This window comes from Lepus europaeus, chromosome 16 (assembly GCF_033115175.1).
Source record: "Lepus europaeus isolate LE1 chromosome 16, mLepTim1.pri, whole genome shotgun sequence".
Classification (NCBI taxonomy): domain Eukaryota; kingdom Metazoa; phylum Chordata; class Mammalia; order Lagomorpha; family Leporidae; genus Lepus; species Lepus europaeus.
The window spans coordinates 34,342,392-34,361,724 of record NC_084842.1 but is presented as its reverse complement, the minus strand read 5'-3'; the positions used below and the strand labels follow the sequence as shown (position 1 = coordinate 34,361,724).

The window sequence follows — 19,333 nt, the reverse complement described above, 5'->3', positions numbered from 1 at the left end:
CCGTTAGGCCCGGGGAGCAGGGGCGGGTTCCGAAGCCCGATCCTGGACGCCGGGTGGGTGTGTCCGGGGAGGCGGGTGCGCGCGCGCTCGCGTCGGAGGACCGGAAAGGAGGCGGGGCCGTGGCGGCGCGCGCCCCCGGAACGTGCGCACCGCAGGCGGCGCGGATCGCTGGGAGCGGGTCCGCCTCCTGACCGGGAGCCGGGCTGAGCGTGTAGCGCCGGGGCTCGCGGGGGAGACGGTCGCGATGAACACGGTGCTGTCACGGGCGAACTCGCTGTTCGCCTTCTCGCTGAGCGTGATGGCGGCGCTCACCTTCGGCTGCTTCATCACCACCGCCTTCAAAGACAGGAGCGTCCCGGTGCGGCTACACGTCTCGCGGATCATGCTGTGAGTGTGGCCGAGGCCCGGCCAGCGGGGCAGGGCTGCCGGATCGGGCCCGGGCTGGGGCCGGGGCTGCCGGCCGAACGCCGCGCCTCCCCGCGGTCCCCTCCTCCCGGGCGGCCATTCGTCGGCGAGGGTGGACGTCAGGGGTGGACTTGGCGGGCTTTTCCGGCTTCCCGTCGGAACGCTCACTCCTGCACCGTGAATTCCCGGGCTTGCTCTTAAATTTTAATTTTGAGTGTTCCTCGGGTCAGCGCCTCGGCTTCCTTCCTGTTCCTCACTTCCCTCGCCCGCGCTGGCCAATGAGGGAGCAACACAACAGCAGAGCCGCGGCGCCGCCCGCCCTCCCGGCCGGCGGGGGTCGGACGCGAGGCCGCAGGGGTCCGCCGCCCGGGGTCTGGCCCGGCGTCGCTGGCCCCTGTCGGCGGCCGAGGGGCGGCTTGTAGGCCGACTTCGCCCCGTTTGACATTCCCGTGGCCGTTGTCTCGCCGTCTTGCGAAGGCGGTGACTACTCGCATCTGCTTCGAAGTTGGCCAGGGAAAGTGGCAGGGTGCGCGGGGAGCACTGAGCACCCCAGCCTGCTGCTAGGGCAGGGCTGGAGTTTCTTCCGTCGTCGTCTTTTCCAGAGCCCCCCCGCTTAAATAACTCTGAAAACTTCCGACATTCGGATTTGGCAATGGCAGTGTCCGTCCTCGATTGCAGATTTTTTCTCAAGTAGTTTTTTTTTCTCTCTCTCTCTCTCTACTGCTTTTATCTTTGATACGCAGCATTTTCCCCTCTATTCTCATCCCCTTTCTACTCAGTTCGTTCTTGCTCATTCTTCAACCTTAGTTTACTTAATTCCTTTGTCAGAATCCCTGAAGAGCCAGTTATGTAATAGCGACCCCCTCCTTCCTCCCTCCTTCCCTCCCTTTGTCCTCTCCTCCCCACCCCTCCCCTCTCCTCTCTCCCTCTCCTTCTGTCTTCCTGTTTTTCTTTTCGCTATACCAATATTTGGTACATACTGTTTGACATCAGATAGCCCTGGGGTGGGAAGCCGCACTGCCCTCAGCAGCCATGTGGGGGCTTCAAAGACCTTGACACATATTGAACATTGAACACATGTTCTTGTGGTCTTGAACAAGTTTCTTACCTTTTGGGGTGTTAATTTCCTTTTGTTTAAAGTGGAAGTGATACCTAACTGGTAGGCTTGTTAGGATTGTTTGGAGCAATTTTGAAAAATGCACAGTGGATCAGACAGTAAGCAGTAATAAACACTCAGTAAATACGTGGTACTTCAGAAAGTTCGTGGAAATGGAGTTAAAAGATTGAAGTTTATTTTGGGGCCAAACGTTTTTGAAATCCATGTGTATGAGTCCTCTCCAAAAACTGTTAATGAAAAATGTGTACTATGAGGAAACTATGCATAGATTTTTAAAAAAACGTTTGCACCAAAATAAATGTATATTTTGATTCGTTTTCCCAAGAGCTTTTTGAAGTACACTTGAAACACGTGTAATGTTCCACACCATATTGAAGTCATCTGTAATTTTCTTCTACCTGTTCTACAAAAGTGCTTTTACATAAAGTATAGTTCCTTTTAGCGTTTTTGTTGCTGATGATGTTAGAGATTCTCTCTTATTTTTAAAAATTTTATTTAAGGTTTGTGAACTTCATGCATTTCATAAATACAAATTTAGGAGCATAGTGATTCTTCTTACCCTACCCTCCCTCCCACCTGCACTCCCACCCTTCTTCCTCCTCCCTCTCCTATTCCCATTCTTATTTTTTACTAGGATCTATTTTCAATTAACTTTATACACATAAGATTAACTCTGTACTAAGTAAAGAGTTCAACAAATTGTACGAAAAAAATAAAAACAAAACTGTTCCTCAACAGTACAGATAACAGGCTGTTCAAAGTCATCCCACCTCAAAATGTCAATTTCACTTCTATGGATTACCTTTTAGGTACTCTATTGGTTACCATAGATCAGGGAGAACATATGGTATTTGTCTTTTTGGGATTGGCTTATTTCACTAAGTGTAATGTTTTCCAGTTGCATCCATTTTGTAGCAAACGACAGGATTAGTATTCCATGGTGCACATATTCCATAATTCCAGTCGTCAGTTGACGGATATTTGGGTTGATTCCATATCTTAACTATTGTGAATTGAGCTGCGAGAGATTCTCTTAAGGCACATGAAAACAGCTGAAGATTTGCTTTGATATTTGATTACAATGTTTATCCTGTTTTTAATTGCAGATTTCTGTGGATTTTACTGGTTTCTTTATGGGGGGTTGCTGTTTCACCTGTTCACACAAGTGGATCCTGTCTTTCATTTTATTTAGAAACTATATGGATTTTGCGTGATGTTATGTTTGAAGGATGGTAAAACTTTTATCTTCCAGAAAAAATGTGGAAGACTTCACTGGACCTAGAGAAAGAAGTGATCTGGGATTCATTACATTTGATATAACTGCTGATATCCTTTAAGAGAATATTTTATTGCTTTTTCTGTAGTTTTATAGTGAGTAGGGTTGTCCCACAGAATCTGTCAAACCTTGGAAATTCCTGTACCTGTATTTTCATTAGTAAAATAACAGTCATTCAAACTTTGAGAAAATTTGCAAATTTCTATGTTAGTCGTATGGGCATTAAATTCTTCATGAAAACATTAAATTGATTCAATATAAATGAGAAGAGATTTAATCTATACAAGAAAAGATTGAATTTGGGTTTTGGAGGTCATTTGGCTGGCCCTAGTGAAAACCAGGACTCAGTTCATTTCTGTGCAGTGGGTAGCAAGAGCCCGATTACTTGAGCCATCACAGCTGTGTCTCAGGAAGCTCATATGCAGGAGTCAGGAGGTAGAACTGTGCTTGGAACCTAGGCATTATGATATGGGATGCAGGCATCTTAACCACTATGCTAATATCCATCCTTTCTAGAAGCATTTTATGTAAAGTCCCAGCAAATATATTCATTTCTTCTCATAGTTGAGAGAAACATGTTTAGGAAGTGAGTTGTATTATTAAAATTTGAAAGACCATTATCAAAGTGATTGTTTTAAACCGCATTAGCATTTGACCATTATAATTCTTTTTATAAGGGCTTTAATAAGAATCAGAGACATCTTAATTTTCTTTTTCTTGAATTTTCATCTTGATAGATTACTTTGGTTACTTTGATCTTCTTAGGATCATAGATTAATCTGCTGACATTTTTGGTTCTCTGCCATATCAGCCTGATCTTACCTGCCTGTTAAGACTCTGATCAAAAACAGTATAGGAGACTCAAGTTGGAACTTGTTTAAAGCAACAGTCAACAAATGGAGCAGATCGTAGGCTTGCAGTTTACCTGATGTGCCTTTCTTACTTGCATGGAAAAACTGAATTTTGTAAAGAAATAAATGATTGGATTTAGACAGTAGGTGGAATAAAAGATGGAGAATGTGAGTGAGTGAGATGTGGGTTTAGATGCTCCGGTCCTGGATTTAATGCTCAGCTCCAGCCTGCTCTTGACTCTAGCTTTTTGCTAATGGGAAGCAGCAGTGATGACCAAAGTAGTTGGGTTCCTGTCACCCACGTGGGACTCCTAGACTTTGTTCCCAAGCTCCTGGCTTCTACCCTTGGTCTAGGTCATTGTGGGTATTTTTGTGAACAGTAAATGGAATCTTTCTCATTTTTTCCTTTGTCTCTCTTGCTCTCAATGCTTCTCAAAAAAATTAAGTAGACTGCGAATTAGTTGATACTGACATTTTAGGCAATACAGTGTTTATCAGAAAAATCTTAGACTAGACTTTGTATATGTACTTTTAAGTCTTCATGTCATTTAAAAAATATTGAGGGAATTTAAATGTAGTGTGAAAGTAGTAATTTTGTGTTCAGGGAATTACAGTGATATTTTCTAATACAACTAGCATGTTTATGTGTTACCAATTTCATTGTTTACATGTAGTTTAGATTTTCACAGTACTGGAAATAGTATCTGTACTTGCAAAGAACTATCCACAACTTGCCAGTTTTTAAACAAGTAATTCTTAGTGATTATACATATTTAAAATTGGAATATAACAGATGTGTTGCTATTAGTATATAAATGCACATAATAAAATGATTTAGCACTTTTCATATAAAAATAAGATCCAAATACTCAGCTCATTTCTCAGTAATGACAACAGCCTTGTAGTTAATTTTGGTGAAGTTTTTTGCTTCCCATCCTGAAAGCCAAATGGAGCCAGACTGGTGCTGAGTTAGTTGCATTTTACTAAAACACTTCCTGTGTTGAGACATTTTGACCTCTGCTGGTATTTGTGTGCAAAAGTAACTTGTTTAATTTATTATTCTTTCTTAATTACTTGGACCTAGTTTATATTTGTATATTGTTAAATAGTGGTGGTTGATTATACTTAGAACTTTGGTGGAATCATGTGTACTTCATATACTAAGTCCATACTTTTGGACTTAATTGCTGTTACAAAAACTGAAATTTGGGTTTCTTTTTTATTTTCTTGTTAATAAAAGTATCTTGGTTAATAAGGCTTGGAGGAGCAAAGGAGGATACTGATTTTTCGTGATTTTTGCTTCAGAATGTACTGATTTTTACAGTATATCTGCTACAAATTTTTATTAAATTAGTGGTTCAGTATGTTTCTGGGCCACTTTTTTTCCATTTTAGTACTAATATTGCTAAGAATATCTATGATCACTTTAAAAGTTGTATGTTGCTTTATGACTTATATATTCCTTAATTTATTTACATCTTGAGAATATATTTGATTGGAATGTGAAGCAGTTATTTCTTTATTTATCAGCCGAATATTCAACAAAAAATAATGTAAGTATATGTATTTGTATATATACATCATAGCTGTTTAAAATATTATTCTTTATTCTTTATTCTTTATGAACGAATATACAAAACAACTGACCTGAATAGCCTAGTAAAATCAAGTCACAAACCTATGGAGAGGTGGCTGTATTTAGAAAACTCCTTTGGTTGCTTCTCTTTTTCTCTGTGTGTGTGGCTGTCTGATATTATGGTCTTCAGAATGATGTACATGTAAAGAAATTCATGAGTATAAATTAAACAAATATGTAATTCTAGTAATGTATGAGGGTACCTCAGAAAGTTTGTAGAGGGGCAGACGTTTGGGGCAGTAGTTAAGATGCTGGTTGGGATGCCCAAATCCACTGTAAGAGTGCCTGGAGAGTCTTGACTCTGTTGCCAATTCCAGCTTCCTGGAAATGCACACCCTGTGAGGCAGGAGATGAAGGCTTAAGTGCTTGGGGTCCCTGCCACCCATGTGGGAGACCTGCAAGGAATTCCAGTCTCCTTGCTTCAGCTTGGCCCAACCCTGGCTGTTGAGAGTATTTAGGAGTGAACCAGTAGATGGAAGATTTCTCTGTGTGTTATATCTCTCTGTTATTCTGCCTTTAAAATAAAAGCAAATGTGCAAAGGTTAGAAGTTTGGAAAGTGAAATTAAAAGGTATGTTGATATTGGTGTAAATAATTTTGAACTTCTTGCATTTGTAGGGGGTCTTCAGAAATTCATTGAAAATGAATATTCTGGGCCAGCGCCGCAGCTCACTAGGCTAATCCTCCGCCTTGTGGTGCCGGCACACCGGGTTCTAGTCCCGGTCGGGGCACCGATCCTGTCCCGGTTGCCCCTCTTCCAGACCAGCTCTCTGCTGTGGCCAGGGAGTACAGTGGAGGATGGCCCAAGTCCTTGGGCCCTGCATCCCATGGGAGACCAGGAGAAGCACCTGGCTCCTGGCTTTGGATCAGCGCGATGCGCCGGCCGCAGCGCGCCTACCGCGGCGGCCATTGGAGGGTGAACCAACGGCAAAGGAAGACCTTTCTCTCTGTCTCTCTCTCACTGTCCACTCTGCCTGTCAAAAAAAAAAAAAAAAATAGAAAATGAGTATTCTGGAAAAAGTATGCTTGGATTTTGTAACTTTTTGCACCAAAATCAATTTCTTTTAATTTCCATTAACTTTCTGAAATACTTTGAAATATCTCAATTTAAAATAAAAGGGAAAGAAGTTAAGCTTTCCTAATATTTGCTGTTTAAACTGATGTTAATACTCTTGTTAAGTCCTTAAGTCAGATGGTCATGTCTTCTGCAATACTACATGTATTCAGAGGAAATTTATAGGGCAAGAGGTTAATCAGTGGGTTTTTGCTGTTAGCATTTTACTGAATATTGCAGTGTAGAAATGGATTATATTACTCGATTTTAAATAACCCTCACAAAATGGAAACATTTCTTTCATCCTCCAAAGAAATTACAGTTTGAAGATAATGGTAATGTGACACAAATACATGTAAACAATAGGAAAATGGCAGAGCTGCTACTTCTGTTGATCTTGCTAAGTCATATTAAAGGATTAAAAAAAAAGTAATAAAGGGTTGACTAAGACAGTTGAACATTGGAGAAGAAGACTATTTGAAATGAGAATTTTATTCACTATCAGTGATACTACTTAACTACTACATGTGTGTTTTATATGTGTATACACACATATATCACTTATAAATAAAGATGCATGCTTTGGAGATTTGTGCTCCAAACAATTTGTGATCAAAACGCCTGGAGACTGTTTCAGATGGCAAGATCAGAAAGGTTGCTGCTAAATTGTGCTGTGAATTACCTAGGAAATGGGGAGATAGGGTTGCCATTTGGCTACATACTCTTTGAACCAAAATACTCTCACTCCACATCTATAATTTGAAACCTACTTGTTAACGTTATTGAGTCAGAAAAATTTGAGGACCGTGATTAATACTCTGATGAAAATACATAATCAAAAGCTGTGCAGGGGACCAGTGCCAGGCTCACTTGGTTAATCCTCCGCCTGCGGCTCTGGCATCCCATATGGGTGCCGGGTTCTAGTCCCGGTGCTCCTCTTCTGGTCCAGCTCTCTGCTGTGGCCCGGGAGGGCAGTGGAGGATGGCCCAAGTGCTTGAGCGCCTGCACCCACATGGGAGACCAGGAAGGAACACCTGGCTCCTGGCTTTGGATTGGCATAGCTCTGGCCATAGCAGCCATTTGGGGGGGTGAACCAACGGAAGGAAGACCTGTCTCTCTGTCTCTCTCTCTCTAACTCTGTCAAAAAAAAAAAAAAAAAAAAAAGCTGTGCAGTGTATTAAAATTTTTTTAATCATCTGAGATGATTTTAAAAATCCATTTTAGTCTGAAATATACACAGATGAAGTGAGCTCTTTTGCTAGCTTATTAGCCATGTGTCTACAGTTAATTAATTTATGTTTACTGAGACCTATTTTCCTTTATTTCAGAATTATGTGGGATACATCATTCTGAGTACTTGGACTATACTGTATAATTCTAAATTATAGTTATAATAAATTTTAATTATATTGCTAAAATATTACAATAAAACCAATCTAAATGATTCATTTATGGTTGAAAGCTATTCATGTAGTGTAATTGACCTTTTGTTGCATTTAGGCGAGAGATTGGCACATGTATCTAGATTATTGCTGAAACAAATCTTAGGTTCTGCTTCAGTGTTGATACTAAAGGTACCAAGTGATAAGCTTACAAATATGAAAATGAAATCTTTGGAAATAAAATGTTGTTACATGTTGTTTGTCTTCGAGTTATCCTTATGTTTATCATTAGTGTGACCTGTAGATAAATTTATTCAAAGGTGAGTCAGCATTCTTTTTTTTTTTTTTTAATTTAAATTGGGATGACACATTAGTGAGATTTGTTTCATAGTTTGATAAGTTAATTGGAGTCTTTGGTACTTCATTTCATTATATGTTTACTTTGAGAATATGAGTACTCAAAATGTCGGTTACTTTGTTAGACACTGGAAACATTGGGATGAATAAATTTTGATTCTTGCCCTTGAGAACCAACAAAATGTTAAAAGAAGCAAACAGAAAATTCTGTTTTTGAAGTTTAGTGTAACAACTCAAAGGAGCAGACATTTGGTCTGGTGGTTAAGACACCTGCATCCCAGATTGGAGTACACGGGTTCAATACCTGGCTCCAGCTCCTGACTCCTATTTCCTGATAATGTACATCTTGGGAGGCAGTAGTGATAGGTCAAGTAAGTAGCTGGGTTCTTACCACTGATGTGGGAGACCTGGTTTGTGTTCCTGGCTCCTGGCTTTGTCCATGATCCAGACCTGGCTGTTGAGGGATTTTTGAGGCATGAACCCAGTGAATGGAAGTGATCTCTCCCTCCCTCTCCTTTCCTCATGAAGTAAAAATCAGTCAGTCAATAAATAGAATGAATGCATACATTATTCCATGAGGTTCAATAGAATTTTTGAAATAAATGTACTCTTAGGATGAGTATACATAAATTTCAAATTATTTATCCTGGCACAACTAGTATGTTGATACTAATTTCTTTATTGATTCCTTGATCGTTTACAAATCATAGAGATTCATGAATTTTCTTGGCATAATCTGGCAGAGTAATTTGTAATAACAGTGTGATGGAGCAAGGATTTTGTCTCTGTTTTCCTGGCACCATCTATCTATATTCTGAGCTGGGGGGGTGGGGCTCAGAAATTGAAGAGAAGAATGATTTAAAAGAATATGTGCCCTCCGAGGATTCTTTCTCTAGTATCTTTGTTTCTCCAAGGATTTTACTTCTGGGAGAGAGCATATGAGTAGGTCTAACATCTTATGAACTGTAAGAGCCCCAAGCAATACAGTTGACCTAAGTGAAGAAATTAATTCCTTTATGGCAGTATCCTTTTTCACTCCAAGAAAAGTTTGCCCCTTTATATCTGTGTCACTTATTGTCATTTTCTGTACACATTTCTGTAAAATTAAGAATTTTAACAAGTCTTTCAAAGTTGGATTCACTAATATGTGAAATTATTTGTTTTTTAATGCTTTAATTTAAATTGATAAAATGCCATTTCTGATGAATTATCTAATTAATTTTCATTTTAATGTAGGCTCTGAACCAGGTTGTCCTCTGGGACAAGATTGTTCTGCGAGGTGATAACCCGAAGCTGCTGTTGAAAGATATGAAAACAAAGTATTTTTTCTTTGATGATGGAAATGGTCTCAAGTGAGCATTCTCTTTTTTCATTTTTTTATGTTTTATTAAGATGTGAAAGTGAGTGAAAGATGTATTTTTATTTTGAAGAAAAACATTAGGGTAAAAAGAAGGAATATTGAGAAAGAAGTATTTATACAGATCTGAACTGAAAGATTGGGTAAAAATACAAATTGGAGATAACTAATCAGTTCTTTTACAGTATGTGCAATGTAATAATCAAATTTCTAAAGGCCTACAGTGTCTACCAATGTGTTTAGGGAGAATGGGCTTGTTGGTAAGTGGTTGTGATTGTCAGATTGAAGGGCTGCTTTCTGAACATGACTTAGGGAAACCTTAATGAGGAAGCAGTGTGTTAGGTTAGTAGTTGATTGTGAGGTTTCTGTTTGTTCTCTTAGCTTGCCTAAACTTCACTGGGTATTGGAATGATTGTTCTCTCATATAATTTTTATCTGGAATGCTCTGTGACTAAACTTAGAAGGGATTTTTAAGAGAGAGTTATTTTGACCAAACTAGGCCTGTGTTTCCAGATGAAAATATCAGGCAGTAAGATGTTTTAGTTTGTTCAGGTTTGCTTATCTAGATAATGCCAGAATTAGACTTTTAAGAATCATCTTCTGATTTCTGGCTTATTTTTCATTTTATCTTTGCTGTTTTTTACTCATTTAAAACTTTTGGTTAGTAGTTCCATTAATTTCATTAATGAGTGAGTTTTGGTCATTATGGGATACTTGTAGTTGTGAGGCTGGTGTTTTCCAGCATTGTCTTTGGATTTCAGATGACATGAGAAAATAGTTATTTTCAGAAGTAAGGATTCCTAGTAGGAATAGCTAGTTATGATTAAAGTACCTAATACCTCAGTACTTGATTTAAAATGCTTTTATTGAGCAACAAATATTTGTACTAACTTCTCTTTATTATTATGTCTTTTTATAGGGGAAACAGGAATGTCACTTTGACCCTATCTTGGAATGTTGTACCAAATGCTGGAATTCTACCTCTTGTGACAGGATCAGGACATGTGTCTGTCCCATTTCCAGATACATATGAAATAACGAAGAGTTATTAAATTATTCTGAATTTGAAACAAAATATTTTTATACTTAATGAATTGTGTCTCATTTATCTCTTCCCTTGCATCTTCATTTGTTTTCATTTGTTTTTGCTTGTTACTTTTTATTCTTTTTTTTTTTTTGGTGTAAGAACTAACATCAAAAGGCATATTTGAAGAAAAAGGTTAGTGCGCTACTAAACCAAATTTTCCAAACAAAGCCACTAAGAGTGGAGCATTATGAGACTAAGGCAATTACATAATAACTATATGTTGAAAAAAAAAAGTTGGACTGTTCCCTCTATTTCCATTATTATTTATGGGAATTTATGGAAATTAAAGTGAGCATGAAAGGTGGTTAAACTTCCAGGTGCCTGTAGAGTCATAAGAACTCTGTTTTATGCCTTGCGTTCATGCAAGTTCACATCGGATGTGATATAGAAGTAGACATTTTCTTTCTGTCTCTTAGATTACTGAAAGAATTAATATGGTTATTTGTTAGAAGCCTGGTTTACAAAAAAAAGCCAAAAGTAATGGAATTTTATTCCACTTGTCTTTAGAATGCCCGTAACGCTTGTTTTTCTTACAGGTGACTATTAATTTTTTTCACTTGAAGACTAAATACCTCTTTATATTTAGCTATAAAACATTCTAACTCATTTTAAATCTCTTAGGTTAACCAAATGTGTGTCTTTCAGTGCTTTCTCTAAAAACATTCCATTGTATTATATCTTTGTATAATTTTTTTTTAGCATTGCCATTGAAAATTGAAAATGTTTGCATGGTTTACCCTCAGAGTTTAAGTTTGTTCTAGTGAGCATGCCTAGTGCCACTAAGTGGTAGTTATTTACACTTTTCTGTAGGTCCACACTTTAATAACTGTTGGGGTAGTAATAATTACCAGTATTTGTGGTGTGCTTTTCTATTTACAAAGCACTCGTGTATTTTCTTGTATTCTATCCTCAGTCAAATGAGATAAATAGTACAAGTGTTAGCTTTTTGCAGATGAAGAAAGTGAAACCCAGAAGTTTATTGAGTTTCTACAAGGTTATATAGCTGGCAAAAAATGGGAGTTAAAACTTGAACCAGATATTCTGATTCTATAAGCTTATCTTTTTATAATACCTCAGAATGCAGACTAGTAAAATTTCACTTTTAATTTCCATAGTATGTTTGGTTATCCTGAAGCTTCCAATAACTCATATAATAGGGATATCTTACTTATTTCTCTACGTAAATTCACTTTACATACATAATATGTATGAGAAAAATCTGAATGTAATTAAAATAATTTAGAAATTAAACACAATACATTCTTGAATATATAATCATATTTAACTTTTTTTTTTTTTGCAGTGAACAAAGAAATATACTTAAAGGTAGCAACTTCAAATCAGTTACCCTCAAGAGCAAAACTAAATACTATGGTTACACTGTCAGTAGTAACCAAAAGGGCTAATATTTTCTAAGAATAGTTTAAATTAATTGCTAGCAATTGTTCCATTTATCTCATATGAAAATCATCACTATTTAATTATATTAATTTTAGTAGTTATTATATGTAATTGTATAGTTCATATAAAAGCATGTAGATAAGAGTTTTTCAAACTGCCAGGAAAGTCAAAGAATATCATGGCTCCCAGCCTTTTTATTAAGCTTTTTAGGGTCTTAGTTTTTTTAATCTGTAAAATGGCAGAATTGAACTAGTTAACTTAAGTGGTGGTCCTTTTACATATACACCTATAAAATTTGTTTTAGCTGTTTGGCAAAGAGATGGAACAGAAAAAGCACCTTGGTAATGGGAGGTCAGGACGATAATTCATACTGGTCAAACTTTATATTAGATTTTACACTAGAAAGTTTATTTGATACAGATACATAGACATGGAAACTCAGAATCTGCAGGTGTCAGTGCTTATAAATTGGGTATGTTCTCGGAGTTTGGTGAGGAAAAAAGAGAGGCCCAACTAGTACAATGTGGATGAAGTTTTGTTTTTATCTAACTGGGAAACTACTCAGGACAGTGTTCCAACATGAAAGAAGGAACCTGTGTCTCAGGAACTCATTTTTGGGTTTGCATAGCTTTATTAGTTCATCTAATTCTACATTCAAAAAAATTAAGTTGTGTTCAGTTTGGTACCCATTTACTTTCGTCTTGACATTTTAAAGGTAGCTCATAAAGTCTGTACAAAGACACAATACTTCAGAATTCTGAAAATCTTAAAGTGTGATTAGAAAAGTCTGTGGACACAGAGATGATTGTGAGAAAAGCAACTGTAAGACACTTACTTGAAGTAATTACAGTTGGAATGAATGAATTTTAAAATCTCTGGTTCATTATACCTTTTTCTCTGGCAGTTTCACCTAGAATAAATGACATTATCAGTGTTTTTATATTCCCCTAATTGATTACATTTTTATGCTTAAAAAGAACATAACAAAAAGCCAGAAATTCTTAATATAAGAGGACAGTGTTCTATTTTAAATTTCTTTTCTTGAAATCACAGCTCTTTGGTGGGTCTAATCAGCAAATTAATAGCTGTAAGAGATGAGCTGTAAAGTGATAATGAACTCTTTTTCTTGCTTTTTTTCTGTCTAAAGCTAGAAATCTAAAGCTTTGGATCTTTGAGATCCAAATAACATAACAGAGGTATTTTGTAATGGTTTGAATTGGCCTGAAATGGGTTTGTGGGGGTGGAGCATAAGCTGGGAACTTTGGTAATAAGCACCTTCATAAGAAATTCATGAAAATACTGAATATACATTTGAGGATTTTCTTAATTGCAATAAAAACTCAGCCTTTTTTTCTAATGAAAGTGAATTTTGTTTACAAGTAAATATGCATTTTAAAAGACTTTCAGATTTATGCTTTTATGTGAAGAAGTTACTGGAAGAAACCAAGTATTGTCAGCTGAACAGTTTTATTTTTTTCTAGTGGGAGTGGGTGGTGGGAGGTTAACTGCACCTAAAATACCTTCTCCAGAGACTGTATGCTCCTGTTCTAGACTGTAAGCTCTGTGAGGGCAGTCTGTCAGATTTTCCTTTGTTTATTCCCTAGCACCTAGCTGGTGCCTCACACATGATGGGCACCCAATAAATACTGATGATGAATGGAGTCATGTTTCTGATGTGGCCAAACCACAGGGACTGTAGGTAGCACTCTGTGTATGTGCTACCCTTTTTTGTTGTTTTCATTCTTGAGTTCCCGTTGACATCAGATATGACTGGTTTTCCTCCTTCAAGTTCAGTTGTACTGTCCAGTAAGTGATACTCTTGCCGCAGCTTTTAAGACTGTGTTTTCCCAGACTTTTCAAAACAGAACCAACAGTTCGTGGCTGGTGATGAGACTGATATTTGCTTTACTTTAAAATAACAGTGGAAAACCCCAACAGACGCAACTTTAAGAAAACAAGCTCAAGATATGTTTTATGTATAGCTTAGGAAGAAATGGGTTCAGCTGACTCCGTTTGAAGGCCTGGTATATGTGCCGAGCCTCTACTAGCTTCTTGGGCATTGGCTCTGTTCACTTACTGCTACTGCACATCTGGCTTGCCTGACTGTCCAGTACATTACTGAGTTGTGGGATTTTTACTCTGTCTCAAAACAGTAATTTCTCAGAACATTTGCCAATGAATTCAGAGAAACAGAATAAATACTCCATCAAAATAACAGAAAATATTTTTTAACCTGATTTTGTTCTGTCAAGGATGATATAGAAGGTCAGCTAGAGGTCCAACCTGAGGAATCCTATGCTGGACTTTCTATGTATCCTGAAGTGATTACCCCTATGCTTCTTTACTTCTTTCCAGATGAAAAATTAAAGCAAGAGTTCTGGTTTCAGTAAACTCTTGCCTGATTAACGGATTATGGCTGCAGAAAGGAAACATCAATATGTGTACCTTTGTATATTCAAATAAACTCCAAACTTGGAGAAGCTTGGAAGCCCTTCCTTAAGTGCAGTTTATACACACCCCGCTTACGAATATTTTCAGTGAGGTTGGAAATAAGTCATATAGGAGTTGAAAAATAGAGGGGCTTGAGATGAAATGAACCTGTGCCCGTGCTAAAGTCTATCACTGTGCCCCTAAGCCCCACTTTGCTTGTTGGGAACTCAGAATGGTGGTAAACCTTCCCAGTAAATGAGTATGAAGGGGTCGGGGGGAGGAATCTAAAGGCTGTGAATGGGAAGGAAGAGGTCCTTGAGATGTACTGAGGATAGTCAATCACGGAGAGGATTGGGTCTTCATAAAGTCTAAAGTTGTGGGTATTGCCCAGCTGGACTTAAGAAGTCTGGGGCTTCTGCCGCTTTGGCAGCCTGTACTGCTGCTTTAAGAATGTCACAAATGCTTTTACTATTCATGTATGCAGACACAACCAGGGACTGTTAATTGGAAATCATACTTTTTAATACACGTTTGCAAATGCCATTTTATAAGAAGAGACTGATTACTATTTGAATGTTACTCTCAGCTCACTATTTGAGAGCCCAATTAAATACTATTAAATGGCATTAAGTGCTGTTAATAGGTAACATCAAATTGTAGTAGCCTAAGGAACCAGGCAACTTTCCATATGAAGTGACTGAAAAACCCAGTGCCTGGTTATCTAGTGACTGTGACCCAGGGTTTACAGCCATTGACTAAAAGCTGGCTGATGGGTTGGAGGAAAGGAGCAGAGAAGACACACTTACTTGGCCTAGGAGTATCACCCACCAGCAGCTCAGATGAGAATGATATGCACCACTCTGCAGGCAGCATCTGGCAGGAGTCATTTCTTCAGAAACAACTTTGCTAGGAAGCAGACATCTGTCTTCCATTGCTAGTCATTCTGTTCCTTTCTGCTCATGTGCGCCAGCTCATACTGATTGGCCACTTGGATTTCAGCAAGAAATAACCAGTTGAATACTGTGAGTGGTTTTTCTGTGTCTTGTCTAGTGTATAAGCATCAAGTCTTTTCGGAAGGTGAGAGTATTAGATTTAAAGATTTAGGGTTTGTTTTGTTTTCTGGTTTTGCTTTTAAGGATTGGGTTTTAAAGCACTTGTCAGTTACCTGATAGGTCTAATCTTTCCACCCTAGTAGTCCATTGAGAACTTAATTCTGATTTTGACCTAGTTTATATTTCTGTTCCTCTCCCGTAACATTTATTATTTAATGCAGTTCAAATACACAAAAGATCTCTTGCTGGATACTGCTTAATGTTTGTGACAACTTTGATCTAGTGTTGTCCAGATGGGTTTGAGAGTTTGAGAAATCCAGGTGGATTTGATAACTGAGAGCAAAACTGTCATGTGCAGGTACACGTGGACCCATCAAAAACTGCTGGATTCCTTCAGCTTTGATAAAAGGAGCATCAACAAAATTTGCTTGACTGAAAGCACACCATGATATAACATATACCACAATCACTATTGACTTTCTTGCTTATCCTCAAATTTGCCAAGCAGAATCCTGCTGTGGGACTTTTGCACTTCATGTTCCCTCCTCTTTATTTCCTTTCCATCATTTTTTTCTTTTTAAGATTTTATTTATTTGAGGGAGTTACAGAGAGGCACAGAGAGAAAGGTCTTCCATCTGCTGGTTTACTCCCCAAGTGGATGCAATGGCCGGAGCTACACAGATCTGAAGCCAAGAGCCAGGAGCCTTTTCTGGGTCGCCCATGTGGGTGCAGGGGCCCAAGCACTGGGCAATCTTCCACTGCTTCCCCATGCCATAGCAGAGAGCTGAATCAGACGACGGGCAGCCAGGGCTAGAACTGGTGCCCATATGGGATGCCAGCATCACAGGTGGAGGCTTTAACTTAGTGTACACAGCAACGACCCCTACATCATTCTTCAAAGTACTTGTGACCTGAAACGAACTTATTTTGTTATCTTATTATAGGCCACAATACATATTTGCTAAATGAATTGAATTAACAAAAAGCAAGAAAATAAGTGTGGTCGATTGAATTAATGTTGCTTTAAACAGGTGTTTTGTCTAGTTTCTCAATAAACTTTTCAAGAACAGTTGAATTTATTTTTTGTCTTTGAGTCTCTCTCTGTCTCCTCTCTCCTCTCTCCTCTCACTCAAACACACAAAGGGTGACCTCACCGGCCGGTTCACTCTCCAAATGTTAACAATGGCCGAAGGGCTGAGATGGGAATCACTAAATGTGCCTTGAACTGTGACTGTGACTGACAATAATAGGAAGCTGAAATCAGGAACCTGAGTTGGGAAAGGAACTCAGGTACTTTGATGTGGGATGTGGGCACCCTAACTGGCAACTTAATCACTATGTCAAATGCCAGCCCTTGAATTGGTTGTTTACTTTGAAAAGTTAACTCGAAATATCTTTTGGTGGTAATGGCTTAACAATGCAAGAAGGATATGGAGGAATTTATATTTGAAATAGATTAGGCAGAGGACAATCAATGCATTTTTCATCTGTTGCCTTTTTAATGTTTTCAATTGGATAAAAGAATAAAAGTGCATGAGATATTTGCATAGAGTTGGGTTGTTATAAAGCAGACACCTCTGTAACCACTACTCAAATCCACAAATGGAATAATAGCACTGCTCCAAGCCTCCTTCCTCCCCTTCCTCTGCCAGATCACTCAATACTCCCAACTGTCATTACTTCTATGTTTTTTGTTTTGTATTTTTTCTTCTTTACACAGGCTTTTTACCACATATGTTGCATTCTATCACTAAATTCCACTGGCATTATGAATAGTAGGGCCATCTTAGTGGCTTAAAACACGTGTCTCTTGAGTCAATGAGTGCTTATGGTTGACTTAGGATGTACTCTTCTTTCCATCTGGGTTCAAAGAACACTTCCTTTTAGCACAGCAAACAGCAGTAGAACTGATAAAAACTCTTGGAGCCTCTGAAAGAGACAGACAAGTTTCATGTCTACTCATTTAATTGGCTAAAGCATGTCACATGGCAAGAATTGGGGATATCAGTTCCATAGGGAAGTAGTCAAAGACATGGTACAGGATGCTCCTGTCATGGGGAGGCCATTCTTAAAAGTATGATATGATTTTTAACAGATTTCCTGAACAATATAGTTTTAAGTTTGCTTGGTTATGAATAAAAGGAATCTTACCATAGGACTTTTTTGTATGTCTTGCTGATTTGACTAAACACTAAATTTGATTCTTTGTGATTTTGTGTGAAGCTCTGGTTTATTTTCATTGTTACACAGTAATTTGTTGTCATCCAAAGCAATCCATTTAGGTCTAATAGGCATAGTTTATTTGCCTGATATGTTGGTTGGCATTTGTTGGGAGTACTTCTGCACAAGTAGCCATGTGTAAGTATCCAAGAGTTTCTCTAGCAAAGGGATCTTCAAAACATGCTTAAACTTAACAAAACAAAAATTTTGCTTGCATTAGTGGTTTTTGAAAAACTAAACATTAAAAACTTTAATTTTGTTAAAATAATTTTGGCATATTGTACATTTTAATATTTCACAGTACAAACTCACTTTTGTTTATCAGTGTTTAAATGTTTGTAAGTTGAAACTGATCTTTTGAGCATTTTCTGTGACTCCAGTGTTCTAAGGTTTAGAGTACTCTGTAATTGTTACTAGAGCACAATTGATCAAAACATTGTGTATCAGGCATTTTGATAAATAATTGCTAAGTAATTATAACTTGATGAAATTAGAGATGTTGGAGGGATAATTTATGGTGCTTTTGTTCAGAGAATTGTTTTAATATTCTTGTCCCCAAAGTTTTATAGCTTGCAGCAATGCACCATAGTAATTCTGCATGGGACATGCCTTTCTTTTGTGAAGGCTGATTTTGAAGACAATAATGGAGAAAGAGACTGTCAATCCTGGCCACATTCTCAATCAGGTCAATTTTGAAAAGTACAGGAGAGGGAAGAGTTTCATATTACTCCTAACTGAAGACCATTGCCCTGGAATATGTACCCAAGACAGGAAATTTCTCTGTCTTGGGACATTCCTATCACCATCTTTACTCATACTGCTGCTCTTTCTCAAAGTGGTTATTCCCAGTGTGAGTTCTCTTTCTACACTTTGCTTACATTTGAGTTTGCAGACTGTTTTTTGCCATCTGGTAAATGTCTAAATGAAAGCTTATTTGGGTTACAATTCGTGTTTCCCTGATTACCGAAATGTTAGGCTTTTCATATGTTTGTTGCTCATTTGGATTTCTTTCATAAAGTGCATGTTCCTCTCTGGCATATTTTGCATTGCCTCTTAGTGGTTTTTTGGAGTTTTTTTATACATTCTCAATTTGAATCCTTGGTAATTCCTTGTATTACACTCTCTACCTTATACTGTCCTTTCTGTGGTGCATTTTGATAAGTCAGAGTTCTTAATACAATCACATTTATCTGATTTTTCCTTGAACTTTTCTGCTAGTTTATGTGGTGCTAATGTAACAAGGGATTGAGCTTTGAAGTCAGAAATATCTATGTATGGATTCTGATAGTGCCACTTTCTAGCTTTGTGAACTTGGGTAAGTTAGATTCAGTTTCCTAACAGAATAACTTGCTGGAGTATTTTGCTTGATACAGTTGAGTTAGATGTGCCTTGCACTGTTATGTGTGCTTTGCCTATATTTAGTGCTCACAACATTAGGTCTTATTATTGTTTCTTTTTTCAAAACAAGAAAGTAGATGTAACCACAGGTAAGTAACTTGTCTAATGGCAATAGGGAATGTAATGGTAAAGCCTTTAACCCTGGAATTAAACAGGACATATAGAGTCTCTTGGCAAAGCACATGCTTTTTCTTTTACAAATAATTATAAGTTGTATAGTTGTTTCACATTATGCAAAGCAATTCTTAACCCAGTGTCTTTGCATTAATTTAAAGACACACATACTCTGAATAGCATACTTATTTTTTTTC

The 19,333-nt window shown here is 38.0% G+C and overlaps 1 protein-coding gene across 1 annotated transcript; it reads left to right on the top strand.

Moving 5' to 3' along the window:
- Positions 1-122: 122 nt before the first annotated feature.
- Positions 123-18,119, top strand: SPCS3 (signal peptidase complex subunit 3). The gene is made up of 5 exons (XM_062213715.1): positions 123-387; positions 2,775-2,850; positions 5,128-5,202; positions 9,314-9,429; positions 10,354-18,119. The coding sequence occupies exons 1-5, from the start codon at positions 245-247 to the stop codon at positions 10,484-10,486; spliced, it is 543 nt and encodes a 180-aa protein (XP_062069699.1). The 5' UTR covers positions 123-244; the 3' UTR covers positions 10,487-18,119.
- Positions 18,120-19,333: the final 1,214 nt, after the last annotated feature.